General features: G+C 45.1%; 1 protein-coding gene across 1 annotated transcript in view; it reads right to left on the reverse strand.

The window, feature by feature from the left end:
• CDH13 (cadherin 13) overlaps positions 1-18,721 on the reverse strand; it is a 714,654-nt gene that overhangs the window by 116,643 nt on the left and 579,290 nt on the right. The window contains exon 8 of the mRNA XM_048515605.1: positions 15,520-15,660. Within this exon, the coding sequence (XP_048371562.1) occupies positions 15,520-15,660 (141 nt within the window). The remainder of the gene's footprint in view (positions 1-15,519; positions 15,661-18,721) is intronic.

Raw genomic sequence — 18,721 nt, forward strand, 5'->3', positions numbered from 1 at the left:
AGTTGTTTTGCAGAACTTTACGAGATAACAAAATAAAGTAACTCTAAATATGGGAACCGCAAACTCTATCGATGTGAGTGCTCAGTCTGTGCAGTCTATATGTGCCTTATGTCTGCCTCTCTTCTTTTGCTGGAAGAAGAAAGCAGAGATCTTTCCAGATGCTCATGAGATTCTAGTCGGCCAGCCCCCCGACTTCAGACGTTAACTCTTGCTTGACTAGAAGAAGGATTGGAGGAATTTGGATTTATACCCCACCTTTCTCTCCTGCAAGGAGACTCAAGGTGGCTTTCAAGCTCCTTTCCCTTCCCCTCCCCACAACAGACACCTTGTGAAGTAGGTGGGGCTGAGAGAGTTTGAAGAGAACTGTGACTAGCCCAAGGTCACCCAGCAGGAACGTAGGAGTGTGGAAACACATCTGGTTCACCAGACAAGCTCCTGCCACTCAGGTGGAGGAGTGGGGAATCAAACCCAGTTCTCCAGATTAGAATCTACCTGCTCTTATCCACTGCACCACGCTGGCTCTCAGGCGCTTGTAAATTCCTAGTACTCTTCCTATAGATTTATGTACTCCTTTTTTGTAGAATTTATTTGGACCAATGTAAAAGAAAAACAGACCTGAGGGTTATTTTACTACACCTGGCTTATTTATAGATTCTGAAGGGAAAAAACCCCAAACACAGTGAGATCTGGTTGGTATAAACTGCACATCTGGATTGGGTTACCAACATCCAGGTGGCATCTGGAAGTCTTCCACTGTTACAACTGATGTCCAGATAATAGAGATCAGATCCCCTAGAGAAAAGGGTACTTTGGAGGGTGGACTCTATGGCATTATAGCCAACTGAGCTTCCTCCCCGCCCCAGGTACTATTCCCCCCCGCCCCCCAAAAATCTCTAGGTATTTCTCAACACAGAGCTGGGAACCTAAGAATAGGAAATAACCTATGGCAGTGTTTCCCAACCTTTTCGACATCACGGTACCCTTGACCTCACTCTTCATATCTCACGGTACCCCTGCCATCCCTCCCACCTTCCCCTCCCAGGGTGAAGGGAAGCACTGGGGTTGGGGTGCAGGAATTGGCTGCTGACCTTCCGGAAGGCCCTGCCTCCTGGGCCAGCTCCATGTCCTTGCTGGCACTGGCAGGAGACACCACAAAAGTGAGGAGGGGGGCTGGTTGCATTGCCGTGGTACCCCTGGGACATGCTCATAGTACCCCAGGGTACCACGGAACCCTGGTTGGGAATCGCTGACCTATGGGTTCATAGTGTGTGTGTGTGTGTGTGTGTGTGTGTGTTGAGTCACCTGCTTGTATAGTGAGGCCAAATGGGGGAGGGCTTGTACAGTGGGGCCAAATGGGGGAGGCATTCATGGGGGAGGCATTCATGGGGGAGGCATTCATGCCCTGCCTATGTACAGGATCTCTAGGCGGCGTTAAAAGCAAAGTTCTTGACAATAGAGTCTCTGGCAAATCCTAGAGTTACCCTTGTCACTTTCGGGTATCTCTAGGAATTAGCTCGAACTCTATAGTTAGAACATCCTGTAAGTAGTGGGGGCCTTATTTTTCTTAATTTTTTTCACACAGGACACTTCCCCCTCACCACAAGGATCCAGCTGGTTGCCAAGGCAGTGGCAAACATGTTCACGGAGGGAGAAGAATTCCTCCTCAACTCTCATATCCAAGAAACTGAAGACAGGGCCCCTCTCCCGGCTTGGTGAACTGAAGAACTGCTGTTTTAGCGTATTGCTTTCTGTGTTTTAGACGTCGCACAGATGGAAAAAAGGCCTTTCGAGAGCAGTCAGCTTAGTCCGAAAGCCATCACCAGCTGTACCGAGAGCAGATCTTATTGTCATGGGTGTGAGTCTGACCTTCTGAGCGTAGCCAAAATTTCGGCAGAGTCACAAGCTCACATAGGGGTGGCTTTGGAATTTGTCACAAAAAGATGAGAACTGAAACTCATCAAAGACTCCGACCAAAAAGAGAACCGGAGGGTCTCAGAACATGGAAACCTTTAATTGAAAACCTGGTTATTCAAAGGCAAGGACGTGGATTTTTTTTTTTTTTAAAGTCATACAGCAAACCTTTGGAAGGAGGACTGGGAAATATTTTTTAAAGTAATTAGGTGATAATTAATTCAACACACTTCACAGGCAGAATCAGATTTGGGGAAACCTCTGGAGGGGTTTCCAGTTGGGGAAAGGCGGGGTACAAATTGAATACAGTAAAAGATTAAATCAGTTGACCAGTTCTCTCCAGTCCTGTCTGACTTTTCTGTTCCTTAAAGGACTTGCTTGGGTTTTAGCAAGAGTTTGCTTCTTACCCATTATTAAAAACAACGGTAACACCTCGAACATGCAAAATAAGATGCACTCTGACATTTTTATAGCTTGCTGAAATGCATTTATCTGGAGAGTACACAGACAACGACATAAATTTGGTGACCTTGGCAGACAGAAACAAAACTTTGCTGCAAACACAGCTCTGGCTTATGTCCAAGACTAATGATGTGATAGGCAGAGGAAAACTACAGTAAACTGGTTGCTCCCCGCCCAATTAGCAGAGAAGTCCTTGAATAAGATGTTCCTATCAGGCAAGCAGATATTTGAAGAGTCCAAATTAATATGCAGACAGTTTGAATCTGGAGGTGTATTTAAAAGAAAGAAAGAACAAAGAGAACCTCTTCATATAATATTGTTGGAGTTCATTTTTTTTCTCACAAAGATACATAATGGAACTCTATTTTTGTACTGCCAAATTACTAGCAATCTTGTTTCACTCTAGGAAGAGATTTTTCCTAAACAGTTACTTCATTCTTGGGCTCAATATTGAGATCACAAGGATTCTGAGGCTAAACTTCTTTGACACACCTGTGAGAAAACTGTGGCCTCCCTCCGACGCATGAAAGGTCTACTTGTCCATAAAAACCAGACAGGAGGAAATCCAGAGGTGAGCTGTACTGTGATGTTGTCACAATATCCATCACCTTCTCTTCTCACACCTATTTGCATGATTGTGGTCTCCAACACCATTTCACAAACAGATTGTTTGCAGAGCATGCTGATCATTCAAAAGGAGCCCTGATAGTAGCTGATTAAACTACTCCGGAATAAGTCAGTTCAGGGAGACGCTGGAGGACCATACAGTCTGCACCATACAGTTTGCATTTTATCCACCCTCTCACCCAAACTATGGGATAGGGCAGTGGTGGCGAACCTTTGGCACTCCAGATGTTATGAACTACAATTCCCATCAGCCCCTGCCAGCATGGCCAATTGGCCATGCTGGCAGGTAATGAATGGTATGAATCCCTGTAGTCTAAGGCTAAAATCTAACTGCCAAAGGTCTTCCTACCACGAGACTCAAGACTATTCCTATGGAGACTGGGGATGGGAGATGTCATAGAGACCACCCTTCAAATCAGACCTTTTCTCCAGAAGAACTGATCTGTATAGTTTGATGATCAGTTACAATTCTGTTGTGCTGTGTGGTTTCTGGGCTGTATGGCCGTGTTCTAGTAGCATTCTCTCCTGACGTTTCGCATCTGTGGCTGGCATCTTCAGAGGATCTGATAGTAGGAATGGAAAGCAAGTGGAATATATATACTGTGAGGTCAAAAGGTGAGGCCCTCTGAATAGAGTAGCCTGGTATGTGAGTCCTAAAGGGGTCCACACCCAATTCCTGATTGTATTGTACAGTTCTGGGCACACTTAATTCAAGAAGGATATTGACAAGACTCTGGAAGCCGTGGTCCAGAGGAGGGCAACCAAAATGGTCAATGGTCTGGAATCCATGCCCTGCGAGGAGAGACTTAGGAAGATGGGTATGTTTAGTTTGGTGAAGAGAAGAGGTGATATGATATGACATGTTTAGATATTTGACAGGATGTCATGTTGGTGAGACAGCAAGCTGGTTTTCTGCTGCTCCAGAAACTAGGACCAGGAGTCATGGGTTCCAGGTGAAGGAAAAGAGATTCCACCTCAACATCAGGAATTACATCAGGAGTCTCCTTCTTTGGAGGTTTTTCATGAGAGGCTGGATGGCCATCTGTCAGGAGTGCTTTGATTGTGTATGTTCCACCATGGTGCAGGGGGGTTAGTTTGACTTATGTTGGCCCTTGGGGTCTCCTTTCCATCTCCTAATGATTCCCCAAGGCGGGCCTTACCGCCCGAGGAGTTGGCAAACCTAATATATGAGCATTGAATAAATGGAGGAGACATCAGTATAGCTGAAGCCATGCCTAAGAGCCAAGTCCTCACCCCCAATTCAGATACCATTTTACATAATATCCCACTTTATTGTTAAATCAGCAACTTCTCAAGAAGATGACTATTGATCTCAGCGTTTTGCAATTGCAATTAAAACTATCATGCAAATGAGAAAGACAGCTAAATCTTCAGATAATAATTTCCAGATAACTCCATGTGGATGATAATTATGCCTAATGGGGAAAAAATGCCACTATTTGAACTTTAACGTTCATTTCAATTCAAATAACGTTAAGGATAGGAAGTTTATTTTTCTCCTCCCCATCCTTCCAGAGAAATGAAAATGCACGCATGCTTATTTTAGAATTGCCAATCCCAATGTCAAAGCTGAGTTCTTTATGGCAGCATTTTATTAATGGCTGTCAATTTGACTAATAGACATTTGTAAACGAAGCTAAACGGCCACTCGGTACATGGATTTGTGTTAAAGCGGATGCACTTATGCAGTTGGGGCTCGGACTTTGTGAAGAAGGGAAACAAATTAATTGCCAGTCTTTTTATGCATGGTTTGTGACATGAGAAGGTGGCAGTTTGGACCAAAATGGGCTATAAATATTATATGAAACAGCAAACATGAGGTGAACGTCTTTAAGGTGAACATCTTTCAGGAGAAGCAAACGTGTCTGTTCCAATACGCCTTTTCCTTATGAGTAGCGAGCTTCTAAAAAGCACAGTTCTGCAATTTAGCAGAAGAAATCAGCTATGGATGGCACTGATTGGCCTGTGCCTGGGTTGTCACAAACCCTTCTTTTTCACCCTTCTTTTTCACCCTTCTTTTTCACCCTTCTTTCTGCATTAAAAAAAATGAAACCCTCAATTTCCACATAATATCAAAACCATATTTTAAAACAAAAACAAGCCTGAGGAATTAACATGGTTGGAAGCTCCCTCCCCCTTCACAGATCTCTTATCTCTGATCTGCAAAGATTAAAGGAACCACTGCTGCAGAAACCTCACTGAAATGTAATCTTGCTAGCTCCATGTCGAGACATTCCGGGAGATGTGGGAATTGCGTATGGGATTGTAAGGTTTGGGGAAGGAAGGGATCTTAATGGGTTGTAATGTCATACAGCGCAAAGCAGCTATGTTCGCCAAGGAAACTGCTCTCTATAGTCTAAAGACCAATTATAATTCCAGGAGATCTCCAGGCCCTGCCTGGAGGTTAGCAACCATACTGAAAACAAGAAGGAAGAGACTCTGAGAATTAACAAGAGCTTGGCCATATCAGGTGCCCAAAATACCAGAGATAAAGGAATATGCAAGGGCATGCTAGGTTCATGGACAAATGGACTACACCCAGGCACGGGGTTTGCATTCACTAATACTGTTGCTGCTGCAGGGATTGCAAATGGGAATACCAATGTAAATGGACTGAAAACCCCACCCACAACACAATGCAGTTAACTGCACCTTTGCATACACAAGTTCCACCCAAACCACTTACTGATTGGTTCACCAACCCTGGAACGCATGGACAATGATATACCCCACTAAGAAAGCATTTCCTCTTCTTGCTGGACACAGTGTGTAACAGACTTTTCTCTGTGATACACCTCTGAAGATGCCAGCCACAGATGCAGGCAAAACGTTAGGAGCAAGATCTACCAGACCACAGCCACACAGCCTGGAAACCTAGAATGCCCATACTGAAATGTGTCCAAGAAGAAGACTAAGAGGAGTAGTAGTAGTAGTTTGCATTTATATCCCTCTTTTCTCTCCTGTAAGGAGACTCAAAGGGGATTACAATCTCCTTACTGCATACACAGCACACACCACAGCAAACATTTGGGGCCTGATACGGGTGGAACCCCAAGGAACCGCGTTTGAGCCCAAGGTCACCCAGCTGGCATGTGTTGGAGTGCACAAGCTAATCTGGTTCACCAGATAAGCCTCCACAGCTCTAGTGGCAGAGCAGTGGCAGAGCAGGGAATCAAACCTGGTTCTCCAGATTAGAATGCACCTGCTCTTAACCACTACACCATGCTGGCTCTAAAGGAAAACTGACAACATTTGGAATTTCTCCATTTCCCATTTGGTTGTGAGTTCAGTGCCTCTGTCATGGCACCGTCTGACTCTCCTAAGCTCGCCTCATCCCTCTTGCAACTTCCTGAACCTTCGTTGTGATGGTTTCTCCCCCCAATCATTCAAAACTGAAAAATGGCCCTTTAGAAACACGGTTTAGTTAAGCTACCTGAAGATACTCCTGAAATGAAAAAAATATATGCCAAGGCTTCTTGCAGCCCAAAATTATGTTGTCACTCTATAATACAGGTCAGTTTTTCATTTAAAAGGAGGCTGGAGGGAGGCTGTTGAAAAATATCTTCAGGTAGAAGTGAACAGATGCAAAAAAACCCCAGCATAGCGATGCTAGCAAAAGAATAAATTGCAAAAGCAAGACCGTTTCACAGCAAATCAAAGATAACACCCATAAATCACATCCCGAGTTAGAAAGGACTCGAGTTCTCTAGCCTGGCCTTCAGTCTTCAAAGTCTGCTATTTCTTACAACTGTACTTGTACACATTTGCGGAGAAAAATAATCTCACGAGCCCGCTCTCTTGGATATCACATTCATCATATCTTTGCAGGGGCAGAGGTTGGGGTAGGGGGTCTTTTCATGCACCACAACGTTGCAAATCTACAACTGGGGCAAACTAGATACTACCAAAGAATCTTTCAAAAAATCAGAAGAATTGTTTAGATATTTGACAACAGCAGCTACAGCGACATTGGAGCGTTCTGCACAGCACAGCACAAAAAGACAACTGTGGGACGTCATAAAAAGAGGCAACTGCCACTTTTCACTCCGCACATGCAAAATAAGATGTCTGGGGATTGCCTTAAAGAGACCTGGCTTCTGGTGTCCTTTCCAGACAGCATCAGAGGGGACACGTGGCGGTTTTGCTTTCAGATTAAGGATTTTCACCCTGCAGCAAAGCTGGCATTTTGTGTGGAGCTGCTGGAGGGATTCTCCCTATCACCATTTGCTGAAAGGTTGTCCCAGGATGCTTTGCTCCTGCTGGCTCCGGTTCTGGAGCACCTTTTCAGCCCAAAAAAGGGTACATAGGTGTACTCAGCAGCCAGCCCTGTCGGATTCCGGCAATGTACAGCTTTTCCTGTTATTTCCTTTTAAAAAAAATTCAATGAGGTGGTCTGCAAAGAAATACAGGCAGCACACATGTGAGAATCTTAGAGCTCCATTTCGCGCTATGCATGGTGAAATAATGCACTTTCAAACTACTTTCAGTGCTCTTTTGAAGCTGTCTTGAGAATGGCAAAAAATCCACTTGGAAACAGTTGTAGAAAGTGGTTTGGAACCATGCATTATGGCCTGGCGTGGTGCGGAAGAGGGGCCATAGCGGCTTCAGAGGGGCTCCCAATGAGAGGTGTGCGGTGCTTTACAAAGGGTCAAATGTCCCTGGGCTGCGGCCATTTAGTCACGTGGGGGTGGAAAATCGCCCCCACGCCCCTCCTCCTTTTCCCCGGGTCCATACACTGACTTCAAGACCTGGTGCAAAAAAAAAAGTTGTTTGGTCATGGTTAGGGAGGGCAGCTGACAAACTCAGATTTTGCACTGGGCTACATTTTCCCTAGATATGTCTGTGGTGCTTACTGCACTAAAGTGCATTGAAAGTGGATTGAAAGTGCATTATTTAGCATGTGTGAAAGTGCCTAATGACCATGGGCCCGCCACTTCTCCTGCATCATCGCTGTCGCGATGCTCTGGCGTCGCGACATCCCTGGCTGTAGCGTCCGAGCGTCCCAATGACAGCGCTCTCGCGAGGTCATCAAAACACTGTTCTCGCCAGCGCCAGGAGTGCTGTCGCGCTGAGGAAGTATGAAACGCTTAGCGTCGAGGCGACTGCGCTGTTGCCGCCCCTGACGTGGGGAGTGCAGTGGGACCCCGCGCTACTTGCGGAGAGTAGCGCGGGGCTTAAGGTAAGTGGGGAAAGGGCCCATTTCAGAGTGTACAACAGTTACATTTGAATTCAGTAACACTTTAGGGACCAATGAGAATTGGGTGGGGGGGGGTAGAAGCTTTCATGAAGTATCTTATGCAGAGAGCGTTGACTGTTGAAAACTTACACCCAGAAATCTTTCTGGCCTCTAACCTGCTGGTGGACTTGAATCTAGCTGCAGAACAATGGCAATTACATGTTAATGGGAATTTAATGAAGACGGTTTGTTTCTGGAAGGAGATAATTTTAAGTATGGCCATGAAGTGTGTGGATCTCTTGGAAGAGGTTAGAAATTGACACCAAAACAAAGAATCCAGACAGCAGCTCTCCTACAACATGAAGTGCTAGGAAGACAACAGAAGAAGGACACCGTCGTAAAACGGTAGGCTCTTATTTCGTCACAACTTTAATTACAACCTAAAAGGTTACATCATGTGAGTTAATAAGTGTAATTTTTAAGGCCATTTTTATTCCTGTGCTTGTTTCTTAATTCCTTTAATCCTAATTGAAGAGAGTGGGCCACACCTGGAGGCGAGCTCAATTAATGGCCCACTCTGCACACACTTTCCTGCATAATTTAAGTTTCTTTTTTGTTAATTAATTAACTGACTTCGTCTGTGCTAATCGGCAGAGCATGTTAACAAGTTGTGGGTTCTTATAACAGCTAATGTTTCCAAGAGCCAGTGGAGACTTTTACATATGTACATTCAGGCATGCATCCAAAATTTGTCAGAACAAGTTGCGGATCCGAAGGGGGCTTTGAAGGAGAAGAGTTGGATTTATAGCCCACTTTTCTCAACCACAAGAAGTCTCAGAGTGGCTTACAATCATCTTCTGTTCCCCTCTCCCCAACAGACACTTTGAGAAGCAGGTGAGGCTGAGAGAGTTCTGAGAGAACTGTGACTGGCCCAAGGTCACCCAGCAGGCTGCATGTGTAGGAGGAGGGAAACAAACTCAGTTCACCAGATCAGAGTCTGCTGCACATGTGAATGAGTAGGAAACAATGATACAAAATCATAGAGTTGGAAGAGACCGCAAGGGTCATCCAATCCAACTCTGCCATGCAAGAAATACACAATCAAAGCACTGTTGACAGATGACCATCCAGTTTCTGTTTAAAAACACTTTGAGGCAGTGAATTTCACCATCAAACAGCCTTTACCATCAGGAAGTTCTTCCTAATGTTCAGATGGGATCTCTTTTCCTGTACTTTGAATCCATTATTCATTGTCTCTGGAGCAGCTGAAAACAGTCTTGCTCCCTCTTCAACATGACATCCCTTCAAATACTGAAACATGGCTATCATGTCACCCCCTTAACTTTCTCTTCTCCAGACAAAACATACCCAGCTCCCTAAGCATGGAATCCAGAGCTTTTGCCATTTTGGTCGCCCTCCTCTGGACCCATTCCAGTTTGCCAATATCCTTCTTGAATTGTGGTGCCCAAAATAAAGTGCAGTCTATTCCAGCTACAGAGCATATAATGGAAAAGTCAATGCACATATACGAACAGGTATGCAGTGAACCGTGTAGCAGTCCACAATTAAGGCAAACACTATTTAAGTGGCGGGCATTACAAGTACAAAAGTCTCAAGTCCAAATATATTCAATCCACTCAGATTCCCCCTTCCTTGCTTTGCTCCCTGGTTCTTTTGCTCCCTATTTTATAATCTGTTCTTGCAGATTTATTGCTATTTTTAGGGAGGAGTTTGGTTGCTCCCTTCTTTTTGCGGTGGTTTTTAAAGGAATTGGATTGCGGGATGCCATTTTTATGGTTATTGTTTTGACTGCTGTTTACATGGTTTGAATGGTGTTAACAAATTTTAGTATATATGGTCACTATTGTGACCCTTGTTATATATTGTACGTGGATTATGTTGTGCACCGCCCAAAGCCCCTTGGGGATTGGGCGGTCTATAAATTTAAATAATTAATAAATAAATAAATAAATAAATAAATAAATAAGCTGGAGAGATTGCACTTTATTTTGATTAAATCTGCACATTGTAGCACTTTACATCGTTTGTGTGCAGCCTTAGCGCGGTAGCGTTTGAGATTTGGTAACATTGGCTCTATGACACTTTTCTGCTTTGGTTCAGTCCCCCTGGCCTTTATGCATTATGCCACACCAGTTCTTTTCTAGTCACTAGTCCACAGAGTTGTTAAGCCAATATTGTAGCCAACAGTGTTCAACTCTCCCCAGTAGACTTTTGCATTAGCTCCGAGTCCCTTCCGCAGCGCTGCAGCACGCTGGTTTGCAGAAAGCTACTCGGCTCATGCTATCGTCAGTTCTCATCAGGCATCACACGCTCGCCCTGTCAAAACCCCAGTTTTAAATCCTTAATTCGAGTCTCTCAACCTGAAACGGTGGGGATAACAATTATTAGAACAAAACTGCAATTACTCTCTTCCAAATGCCTCCCTGTCAAACGCATGCAATTAAAACATGGAGAAAGAGGGACGAAAACAAGGCGTTTCAAATGCCTGTGCTTTTCCCAGACTCTTTCTGTTTTTATTTTAAGTTTGGCTTTCTTCCAGACCCTTTCCCTTTTTGCCTAGATCAGGGGTCTGCAACCTGCGGCTCTCCAGATGTTCATGGACTACAATTCCCATCAGCCCCGGCCAGCATGGCCAATTTTTGCCTAGATCAGGGGTCTGCAACCTGCGGCTCTCCAGATGTTCATGGACTACAATTCCCATCAGCCCCGGCCAGCATGGCCAATTTTTGCCTAGATCAGGGGTCTGCAGCCGTCTCAGATGTTCATGGACTACAATTCCCATCAGCCCCGGCCAGCATGGCCAATTTTTGCCTAGATCAGGGGTCTGCAACCTGCGGCTCTCCAGATGTTCATGGACTACAATTCCCATCAGCCCCGGCCAGCATGGCCAATTTTTGCCTAGATCAGGGGTCTGCAACCTGAGGCTCTCCAGATGTTCATGGACTACAATTCCCATCAGCCCCAGCCAGCATGGCCAATTTTTGCTTAGATCAGGGGTCTGCAACCTGAGGCTCTCCAGATGTTCATGGACTACAATTCCCATCAGCCCCGGCCAGCATGGCCAGTGGCCCATCACTGGCAGGGCTGATTATGATCCATTGAACATCTGAAGCACGATTAACTAACTAGATATATATGCATCTGTTAATGACCTTCAGGTTCACACAGTGATTGTTAATCTTGAGACATCAGAAAACAGACGGGCTTCCTTTTTCTGTCTTGTTTTTGGGTGCCGTCTTGAACTCATGCGTTCAAATCCTGCTTACCAACAGACCGGCCTTGGCAAGTGACCAGACTTGACAAGTGGCTGGGAAGTACGTGAATGGACTCTCAGAGCATTTTTGATGATCAATAGAAGCCACAAGAGAACCTGGTACAGATCAGAGCCATGCACTGGAGGAAAAGAGACGTTATTTTCATCCAGATGTCTTTAAAATAGAAGAAAAAGAAGATCTGGTTTGTATACCCTGCTTTTCCCAACCTTTAAGGAGTCTCAAAGAAGGTTATAATCACCTTCCCTCCCCACAACAGATGCCTTGTGAGGTAGGTGCAGTGGCATACCTGCTCCAAATAGCACCCGGGGCAAGTACTAAAATTGCACACACACCCCAAATTGTGGCGGGTGAGTACTTGTTTGGTACTTCAGTGGGAGAACCCTGAGAAAATCTAAGGTTGCTATGCAGAAGCAAACAGTGGCAAACCACCTCTGAATGTCTCTTGCCCTGTAAACCCTACAGATTGTCAGAAGTCAGCTATGACTTCATGCCACTTTCTACTGCCACCAATAATTTCAGTTGCCCTAACTTGGATGGCCCAGGCTAGCCTGATCTTGTAAGTTCTGAGATGCTCAAGAGAGACTTGTTGGGCCCCTTCCGCACATGCAGAATAATGCACTTTCAATCCACTTTCACAAGACATTTCCCCACTTTCCCCACTTACCTCTGACCGAGGGTTGCTGCGCGCAATTCCCAGCGCGCGCAATTCCTGGCGCGCGTCCCGGCTTCCCCGCGACGGTCATCAAAAGGCACCATTGGAAAAGGCGCCAGGAATTACGCGCGCTGAGGGGGTGCGAGAGAGGCAGCGTCGGGGCGGCTGCGTTCTCGCGGCCCCTGAAGTGGGGAGTGCAGCTGGACCCCGCGCTACTTTAGGAGAGTAGCGCAGGGCTTAAGGTAAGTGGGGAAAGGGCCACAATTGCTGCCCGAGGGTGGATCACTTCTTGTGCAAGGCCCCTCTATAATGACACACATCACAACATTGCTGGGGTAATAAGTTGGCCATAGCCATTTTATTGAGCAGAAGCGTGAGGCTAAGCATGGAGTCTTTATTGAAAAGAGGGGGGGGGTGGATACTCACCACAGTGAGCCAGGTGCGCACAAACAAATCGTCGGCCGGCGAGCACATGGCCTGAACAAAGGAGGGCAAGCCCCTTTAAAGCCTTGGCTCACTCCTCCTTTCTTCCGGTGATGCTGCCCCTTCCCACGGTGGCTCCCTTTCTAATTCCGCCCTTGTCTGGGAAGTGTCAGCTGGGCTCGTTCAACCCCCACCCCGATCAGCAACTCCGCCTCGTGGTAATTCACATGCGCCTTTTGTTTGCAAGTTGATTTTGCTGTTCTGCACAGCTGCAAAGTGCATTGGAAATGGATTGGAAGTGCATTATTATGCATGTGCGGAAGGGGCCTTGGATGGGAGTCCAGTCAGGCTGCAACAAAGTGTAACCCCCATGCCCAGAATGGGTTGGCCCAGAATGGGTTGACCCAGTAAGGGGTGGAGATTCGGAGCAGCAGAGAGGCTGAAAGAGCTCTTTTGCAGAAGAACAAGGCTACCAGACTCGGACCTTGATTTGTATAAGCCCTTAACACCTTGTTAAGGTAATTTCAATATTGTTGGGAACTACTGGGAAGGTAGTTGTTGTTTTGCTGTGTTGTAAATGTTGGAGTTTATTGTTTCAGGGTTTCTTTTTGTGGTTGTAATGGGTGAGAGTTCTCCTGGAGACCTTCATCATGTTGCAACCTGTTCATCAAGCCCTTGGAGTCTTCAGGAGCCAGCCAACTTGCAAAGAAGATTTGGACTTGGCAATATCAGTAGACTGTAAATAGAAGGACTTGAAATGCAACCTGAACAGGACCTTGAATTGTAACGTTAAATGTTGATGTTTTAAAAGTGTTAATTGTAAAGAAAAGTAAACCATTTTGTTGTTTAAATTTGGTTCTTTGCAACTCATTCCAGGTTCTGCCCCACAGAACCCACAGAAGGAGGTTACACAAGCATCTCTAAACGACTCTTGCTTTGAAAACCCCACGGGGTCACCATGACTGGCTATGACTTGGCAGCAGTTTGGTACCACTTGAAAATCCCCATTACAACGGTGCTTCCCTCTTATGCAGATTGAATCAGCAGGTTTTTATTCCATGTGTCAATTTGTTTCCTCATACCTTCCCCCCCCCCCCCCGACATTTACTGAATTGTAACATTATTGCTGTGTCAAACACAAATGGCACGTATTACATAAATTTCATAAAACTGGCGTTAGAGAAACAAACAAATAACGAGCGATAGCATGAAAAAGGACAAAATGAAAAGGATCACAACAAGAGCAAGGCAATGGTAAACCATCTTTCCTTCCCATTTGCCTTGAAAAACTTATGGTGTTGCCATAAGCTGCAACTTAATGGCACTTTACACACACACACACTCACTCACTCACTCACTCACTCACTCACTCACTCACTCACTCACTCACTCACTCACTCAAAGAGAGAGAGAGAGAGAGAGAGAGAGAGAGAGAGAGAGAGAGAGAGAGAGCAACATTTGAAAACAGAAAGAAAACAAAACCACCATATTTATGTACCAGGAGCCCTGTGGCGCAGCATGATAAGTCAAAGCTCTGCTCACAACCTGAGTTCGATCCCAATGGAAGTTGGTTTCAGGCATTGGCAAATCACCCCACAAACAGACTGTCTAGTCAACATTGCTTTATGATGCCACCTTATAGATTGGTAATGACTTGGTGCTTGCACCTTTACCTTTACTGAGAAGTATCTTGGAGAAGCAAGCAAATCTATAGTTCTTCCATTATATAATTTACTCCAGAAAACGTACTCTTCCCATTTTCTCAATATTATTTTTACCAACACCCCACCAAAGGCGTATTCTTCCCGACATGGCAAACAACCCCATCCCATACAATAGTGATTTCTCGCACTGCTTTTTTAAAATAAAAAGCTTTTCTTCCCTCCACAGAATTTATCCTTCAATGAAGGAAGATTAGACTAGATATAGAGGCTGTGATATCAGAGACGTCATGATGGCAACGTCAAAATGCTCATCCCTCAAAGGAAAGAAGCTCTCTAGCATCTTGACAAAAGGTGGTGATTTCCATTGAGTTTCCCATTTCAGGTTTTGAATGAAATGAAGCTAAATTCCAAGTGAAAACAGGTGACAGGCCAATAAATACAAGCGTGTCAAACAATCAGCCCTGGGAAGATGAAACCAACACTGACTCGCCTTCAGCCAGTTAACATCATGCCTTTTCCTTCTATTGACTGATCTCGAAGACATACGTCAATATTAGTTTTTTCTCCCTCCTACACTTTTACACACAATTTAGCATGACTTCAGATCGAGACCACCTTTTTTCAGATTCCAGCCAAAGAAAAGAACGTGTGTGGGGGGAAGACAACACAGAGAAAATACGCCCTCCAGTTCACCAAACAAGTCTTCCTGTTTTCGGCTGTTTCCACACGGCCCAATCATACCTGGTTACAACTGGTTTTTTACAATCTGAGTCTGGTTTCTCCCTTCACATGGTTGCCCATTTTGTGAAGGAATCCAGTGAAGACCGGGGAGGAAATACTCCAATTTCTTTCGCACGAGCCTGGGACTTCTGTATTTACATTGCAAGTGCATCTGAGCATGCCCGGTGTCCCGCATTCTGAGTGGCTGTTGTTTTTGAGTGGCCATTTGAATGAATGTCAGGTGGGGAGATCAGGGGAGCGGACGGAGGGGTGGGGAGATCAGGCGGCTGGGTGGGGAAAATAAACTGGTTCTGCTCCTGTAGTGTTTGCACTGCAGCAGGCTCACCCCAGGATCTTTTTAAATAACCACCAATTTGGCAGTTTTTACCCTGGACTGAGGGAAATATAGCAGGGCAAACCCACTTTAGGACTGAAACCATGCAAACTTCTGGGCTGCACAGGGATATTTCTCTTGCTCAACCCAGGATATTTGGACCATGCAGAAACAGCCTTAGATTCCAGAACAGCTGTCCCTGAATGGTTTTGTCATGCAAAATCAGCGCTTACCTCTTTTTTCGTGAACTCTGGCGGATGGTCATTTTTGTCATCGACAACTACAGTGGCTGTGGCCGTGCCAATTAATCCCACATCCATGCCCCCCATGTCTTTTGCTTCTATGATGAGCTCGTATTTGGGGTTTTCCATGGTCTGCAGAGAAAGAAAAGGAAGCAAAGTTAGACTGGCTTCATTTATTGGACAACTGTATACCATTGGAAATGGGACAGAAATAAAAACCAGAACCTTATGGTTACAAGGCAGCATATTAATGCTCTAAATAATAAACAGCAATTACTAAAATGCATTAAAGGTACCCATGTTTCCTCCATTAAACCATCAGACTTAGGATATGAACAACACTCTTTGCAGTCTGAATAGCTACCCTGTTTCCCCTAATATAAGACATCCCCGAAAAATAAGACATAGTAGAGGTTTTGCTGAAGTACGAAATATAAGGCATCTCCCGAATGTAAGACGTAGCAAAGTTTTTTGTTTGGAAGCATGCCCAACAAACAGAAATAAGACATCCCCTGAAAATAAGACATAGCCCATCTTGGGGAGCAAAAATTAATATAAGACACTGTCTTATATTCGGGGAAACACGGTAGGAAGGTAGAAAAGACATCTGTAGAAACAACACAGGCCCCCTCTGTTGGTTTTGTTTTGTTCCAGTAGTTTCTATGGCTGCAGAAAGAGTTGGGTGGATCTTGGCTCCAAATCTGTCCCCTGAGCTCCAAGTGGAGACCAGCATCTCTGGAGATCTCTCTGAGTTGTGGCTGATCTCCAGAGTACAGCGGTCAGTTCCCCGAGTGAAAATAGAAGCTTCAGAGAGCAGACTGCATGGCATCACATCACAGCTGAACCCCATTCCCAAACTCCACCTTCTCCCAACATTTACAGAAGTTTCTCAGCTCACTGTAGGCAATCCTAAATCTGAAGGATACAGGAAGTGTGAGCACATTACACTTCCTCTTTCCACACTTCTCTGGAACATCTGAACTGTATGTTGGAATTGGTCCCTTCAGGAGATGCTGAGGTACAAATTTCTAGGCTTTTGTGCAAGATGGATGGATGGAGAAGACGGCTTTGTGCCAGATGGGTGGAGTAGGAAGGAAGGAAGAAGGGTTTGGATTTCGACCCCACATTTTCTAAACCACTGGGAATCTCAAAGCAGCTTACAAACTCCTTCCCTTCCTCTCCTTACAACCTTGTGAGGTACGGGGGGCTGAGAGAGAGTTCAGAAAGAACTGTGATCAACCGAAGGTCACACTAACCTGGTTCACCTCTCTTAACCACTACACAAGAAGGAAGGCAGGAAGGCCCAGGAATATCTTGACAAACTTTTGTTTTATCTTAGCTGCTCTTATCTACGAACCCTCAAGAATGTGAGATGGTCGGCCCTAGAGTTCTGATTACATCTATTAGTTTACTAGAAGCTCTCTGAGATGAATGCACATTTCAGTCATATAATTTCAGCTTCTGCAGGGAATAGTAATGCAAACACCAACCGGGGCTTTCTGGAGAAAGGGTGGGCAACCTACTCGTACCGAAAGCCGGCAAATAGCAATTATCCTACCAAGCTCTTTGCGACCCCCCTCCTCTGCCAGCCTGTCAACTCTGCAGGCAGCTGTGGAGAATACTCGCAGCTCACCTCTTTTCAGTCCCTTAAAGCAGACCCGGCTGCTGATCAGAAAAGCATGAAACACAGAAGGCAATTTAAGCAACAATAAATATGTGGCAATCAAGCCTTGATAGTTTCAAGGGCTACTGAGTACTGATAATAATAGTATTAGAAACAGGAGGGTATGTTTTTTTTTAAAGGCGATATTTAGCCTCAGACTTTCATGGCTGGAATGAACAGCCTGTTGTGGGCTTTCTGGGCTGTATGTTCAGCCCAGAAAACCTACAACAGCCAAATGTTTAGTCTATTTGTGTGGGGGGAGGAGGGCAGAGTTTATTGGGAAATCTTGCAAGCCAGATGGCTGATGGATACAGTTGTCATTTCTGGGTACAGAAGTTCCTGGAGAAATCTGAGGTGGAGTCTGGATCTCCCTGATTTAATTAGATTACACTACTTGTTGGACAATCCTGACCCTTCTCTCAGAATGATAGTGGCAGACTTTCTTCTGGAAATTACTAAACGCTAGTAGATTTCCTTCGACCTGATATTTATTTCCTGTATTGTATATGCTTTTTAATCTGTTTTTATTATTGTTGTACTGTTGTCTATGCCAATAAAGGCTTGCTACTAGGTGGAGTCTGGAAGGCATTTATTAAGGGAAGGGACCACGGCAGGATAGAGGACCCTATCTCTGAAGTCACAGAAAACAAGATTGCTCCCTCACCAACATGACATCCCATCAAATATCTAAATAGTCCCCCTGGAGAAAAAATGGCTGCTTGGGGGGGGGGAGTGGATTCTACGCTGCTGCTGTCTCCTAACCAAAACCCACGGTCCTCAGACTCCACCCCCAAATTTTCAGGTATTTCCCGAATCAGAGCTGCTAACCCTATCTCTCTGGGATGTAGGCAAACCCCATTAAAGGAGGATGCAGATGGCAAAGTGCCCACCTGAAGTCACTTTCTGTTAAGCTGAAGAAAGAGAAGGAGAAGGAGAAGAAGGAGAAGAAGAAGAAGAAGAAGAAGAAGAAGAAGAAGAAGAAGAAGAAGAAGAAGAAGAAGAAGACAACAACAACGACAACAACGACAACAACGACAATGACAACAACTTTGGATTTATATCCCACCTTTCTCTCCTGTAAGGAAACTCAAGGTGGCTTACAAGCTCATTTCCCTTCCTCTCCCCACAACAGACACCTTGTGAGGTAGGTGGGACTGAGGTAGGTGAGGTAGGTGGGGCTCAAGGTGACCCAGCAGGAATGTAGGAATGCGGAAACACATCTGGTTCACTAGATAAACCTCTGCCACTCAGGTGGAAGAATGGGGAATCAAACCCAGTTATCCAGATTAGAATCCACCAGCTCTTAACCATTACATCATGTTGACCCCAAATACAGTCGACATACTATATTGCAAGTACATTCCTAGCAGTGGTCATTCCAAATGTATCATGAATTTAAAGAGCGAAGTAGCAATGGACGTTAACCTGGCGATCAAGTTTAGGAAAGAGACAGTTGCTCTGGTGGGCTATGCATATGTTTCACGGTCACAGTACAACTGCTTATGGTCACAGTACAACGCACGGTCACAG

The sequence above is a fragment of the Sphaerodactylus townsendi genome, linkage group LG14 (genome assembly GCF_021028975.2).
Source record: "Sphaerodactylus townsendi isolate TG3544 linkage group LG14, MPM_Stown_v2.3, whole genome shotgun sequence".
Taxonomy (NCBI): Eukaryota; Metazoa; Chordata; class Lepidosauria; order Squamata; family Sphaerodactylidae; genus Sphaerodactylus; species Sphaerodactylus townsendi.